Genomic DNA, 4168 nt, shown 5'->3' with positions numbered 1-4168 from the left:
AGAGAGAGAAACATCAATGATGAGATAGCAGCATTGATCAGCTGCTGCCTGCACGCCTCCTACTGGGGATCAAGCCTGCACCCAGCATGTGCCCTGACTGGGAATCTAACCCTGACCTCCTGGTTAATAGGTCAGTGTTCAATCACTGAGCCACACCTATTGGGCTAAAAAATATTTTTAATTTTTCAGTTGCAGTTGACAGATAATATTAGTTAGATGTACAACATAGTGATTTGACACTTATATAACTTATGAAGTGATCACCCCAATAAATCTAGTATCCACCTGACACAAGTATTAAAATATTATTGACTATATTCCCCATGCTATACTTTATATCCCCATGGCTATTTTTATAACTACTATTTTGTACTTCTTAATCCCTTTACCTTTTTCTTTTTTTCTATACCTGTTTATTCTTCATAATAAATCACTATTATAACTGACAATAATGAGAAATGAAAATACTTGAACTTTTAAAAAATACAGAGCCCTTCTTGATTAACAGAATTTGTTTTAATGACATTTTATCTATAGAATCTTATACCTTAGATAAGTAACCATTAAAACAAAGAAGTCAAGCCGTAACCGGTTTGGCTCAGTGGATAGAGCGTCGGCCTGCGGACTCAAGGGTCCCAGGCTCGATTCTGGTCAAGGGCATGTACCTTGGTTTTGGGCACATACCCAGTGGGGAGTGTGCAGGAGGCAGCTGATTGATGTTTCTCTCTCATCGATGTTTCTAATTCTCTATCCCTCTCCCTTCCTCTCTGTAAAAAAACAATAAAATATATTAAAAAAAAACAAAACAAAGAAGTCAATGCCAGCGTATTCATATAACTATATTACAGATCTCAGGAAACACATTCAGAGAAGACTTAAGGCTAAAACCCAACAAACCTTACCATTGTAATTTGATTTAAGAGGGACCAACATATTCGTTTCTGTTGAGCCGAGAATAAGAAAATCTTCCACTGCTGTCATTTTCGTCTTCTTAGTGTTTTAATCAAATAGTCAGCTGTGATGAACCAATCGGAATTCGGTCTATAAACCAATTTTGATAGGAAGCCAAGCTCATTGACTGGCGCTATGACATGAAGGTGCAAGTGGGAAATGGTGCAGAATGGTGGCACATGGAAACCCATTCTCACATTTTTGAAGTCAGTGAAATTATTCCTTTCAAGAATGGTTTTTCCGGCGGTAACCATGCTCTCAACAAGCCCTATTTGCTCTTTCCTTAGCTCTGCGCAGTTCCCGACGTGCCGCTTCGGCACCACAAGGTAATGATGAGTTGCTGCTGGTTGGATATCTTTAAAGCAAACCAGGTCTTCGTTCTCACAATACAGGAGCTCGGTGCCCGGCTCCTGCTGGCTCACAATCCGGCAGAACACGCACTGGCTGTTGGAGTCCGATGACTTTGCGGCGACCTCGGCGGTTGTCAATGACGACCCCGTAGGTGTTGCGGTGGCCCCCGTCTCACCGCTGGAGCCACTGGGCGCGTCGTCCATCGCACCTGCCCCGGCGGCCCAGCGCCTCGCCTCCTCCAGGACCACGGGGCCTGGACCGAGCCCGCCTCCGGCACCGGCGGGGTTTTCCCTCCAGGCGGCGCCTCTGGCCGGGCGTTGGGCGGAGCTGCGGTGGGCGCGGGTGCGGGGAGGGCAGCCCCGTGCTGGGCCTCGAAGCCGCGGCCACGAGGGGGCGCCCTTTACCTTTTTCACCCATCCCCCCGCCTGACCTCCCACCTGGCAACCATCAATTTGTCCTCTGTGTCTATGCATTTGTTTCTGTTCTGTTTGTTCATATCTTTTGTTCTTTAGATTCCACATTCAAGTGAAATCATCCGGTAATTGTCTTTCTCTGTCTCACTTAATTCACCCAGCAAAATACCCTGTAGGTCCATCCATGTTGTCACAAATGCTAAAATTTCATTTTTTTTAATGGCTGAACAATATTCCATTGTATGCACGTGCCACGTCTTTAACCATTTATCTACTAATGGACAGTTAGCTTGCTTCATATCTTGGCTATTGTAAATAATGCTGCAACACATATAGGGATGCATATGTTTTCAAATTAGTGTTTTGGATTTCTTTGGGGAAATTCCCAGAAGTGGAATTGCTGGGTCATAATGTAGAAAACTCCATGCTGTTTTCCATAGTGGCTGCGCCAATTTGCAACCGTAACAAGTGTGCACAAGGACTCCCTTTTCTCCACATCCTCGACAACACTTGCTTTTTGTTGATTTATTGACGATAGTCATTCTGACAGGTGTAAAGTCCTATCTCATTGTGGATTGTGGGTTTTTGTTTTGTTTTGTTATTTTGGTTAATCCTCACCTGAGGACATTCCCCCCCCCCCCCCATTGACTTTTAGAGATAGAGAAACATCCGTGTGAGAAAGACACATCGATTGGTTGCCTCCCACACTGGGGTCAAACCTGCAACCCAGGTATGTGCCATTGACCAGCAATCAAACCTGAGGTCCTTCTGTGCACAGGCTAACCCTCTATCCACTGAGCTGCACCGGCCAGGGCTTATTGTGTTTGTTTTGTTTTGTTTAATCCTCACCTGAGGATTTTTTTCCATTGGTTTTAGAGAGAGCGGAACAGAGAGGGAAAGACAGAGAGAAACTTCGATGTGAGAGAAACACACCGATTGGTTGCCTCCCTGCACGGTCAGGGAGGAGCCTGCAACCGAAGTAAGTGCCCTTGAACAGAATCAAACCCGGGACCCTTTGGTCCACAGGTTGACACTCTATCCACTGAGCCAGACTGGCTTGGGCCTCATTGTGGTTTTAATTTGTACTTCTCTGATGATTAATGAGCATCTTTTCATATATGTTAGCCATCTGCAAATACTCTTTAGAGAAAGGTCTATCCAGATCCTCTCCCCATTTTTAAATCAGATTGGGGGTTCTTTTATGTTACATTGTAGAGTTTTTCTACATATTTTGGACATTAACCCCTTAGCCAAGTTATCATTGGCAAATATGTTCTCCCATTCGGTAGGTTTTCATTTTGTTAATGGCTTGCTTTGATGTGCAAAAACCTTTTAGTTTAATGTAGTCCCATATATTTATTTTTTTCATTTGTAACCCATGCCTGAGGAGACATATCAAAAAATATATTGTTAAGAGCAATGTTACAGAGTTTACTGCATATATTTTCTTCTGGGAGTTTTATGGTTTCAGGTCTTTAAGTATTTTTTTATTTTTCTATAATCCTAAATTTTTATTTTCCCCACACCATTTATTGAAGAGACTGTCTTTGTCCCATTATATATTTTAGAGGGAGGTTGCCTTTCATACGTACTCGGACCGGGGACCAAACCCACAACCTTTTAGTGTATGGGATAATGCTCTAACCAACTGAGCCACTGGCCAGGGCTCAGGTCTTTAAGTCTTTAAGTATTTAATCCATTTTGAGTTTATTCTTGTACTAGAGGCCCAGTGCATGAATTCGTGCACCAGTGAGGTTCCCTCGGTCTGGCCTGTAAGATCGGGCTGAAACTAGCTCTCTGACATCCCCTGAGGGGTCCCAGATTGTGAGAGGGTGCAGGCCAGGCCAAGGGACCCCACCAGTGCATTATCGGGGCTGGGGAGAGACACAGGGAGAGACACAGGCCAGCCAGGGAAGGACCACGGGAGGGCTCCAGGGCATGTCTGGCCTGTCTCACTCAGTCCCGATGGGCCGGACCCCAGCAGCAAGCTAACTTACCGGTTGGAACGTCTTCCCCCTGGTGGTCAGTGCACATCAGAGCGAGGGGTTGAGCGGCCTTAGCATATCATTAGCATATTACACTTTGAATGGTTGAACGGCCGACCAGTCAATCACACTTAGCATACTGGCTTGTATTATGTAGGATACGGTGTAAGAAAGTGGTCTAGTTTAGTTTTTTTGCATATTATCTGTCCAATTTTCCCAACACCATTTATTGAAGAGACTGTCTTTGTCCCGTTATATATTCTTGCCTCCTTTGTCAGAGATTAATTGATCATATAGGTGTGAATTTTTTTCTGGGCTCTCTATTTTGTTCCATGACATATGGATGTTTTATGCTAGTACCAGGCTGTTTTTAAAATATTTTTTATTGATTTTTAGAGAGGGGAAAGGAGAGGGATAGAGAGATAGAAACATCCATGAGAGAATGAGAGAAAAACATAGCCTTCTGTA

At 44.0% G+C, this 4168-nt stretch overlaps 1 protein-coding gene across 1 annotated transcript; it reads right to left on the bottom strand.

The window, feature by feature from the left end:
* Positions 1-888: 888 nt before the first annotated feature.
* On the bottom strand, positions 889-1505 carry LOC132232324 (adenosine 5'-monophosphoramidase HINT3-like). The gene has a single exon (XM_059691811.1). It carries the CDS (start codon positions 1503-1505, stop codon positions 978-980), a length of 528 nt encoding a protein of 175 aa, XP_059547794.1. The 3' UTR covers positions 889-977.
* Between the last annotated feature and the right edge of the window lie 2663 nt (positions 1506-4168).

This window comes from Myotis daubentonii, chromosome 4 (assembly GCF_963259705.1).
Source record: "Myotis daubentonii chromosome 4, mMyoDau2.1, whole genome shotgun sequence".
Taxonomy (NCBI): Eukaryota; Metazoa; Chordata; class Mammalia; order Chiroptera; family Vespertilionidae; genus Myotis; species Myotis daubentonii.
This window is presented reverse-complemented; position numbering and strand designations above follow the sequence as displayed.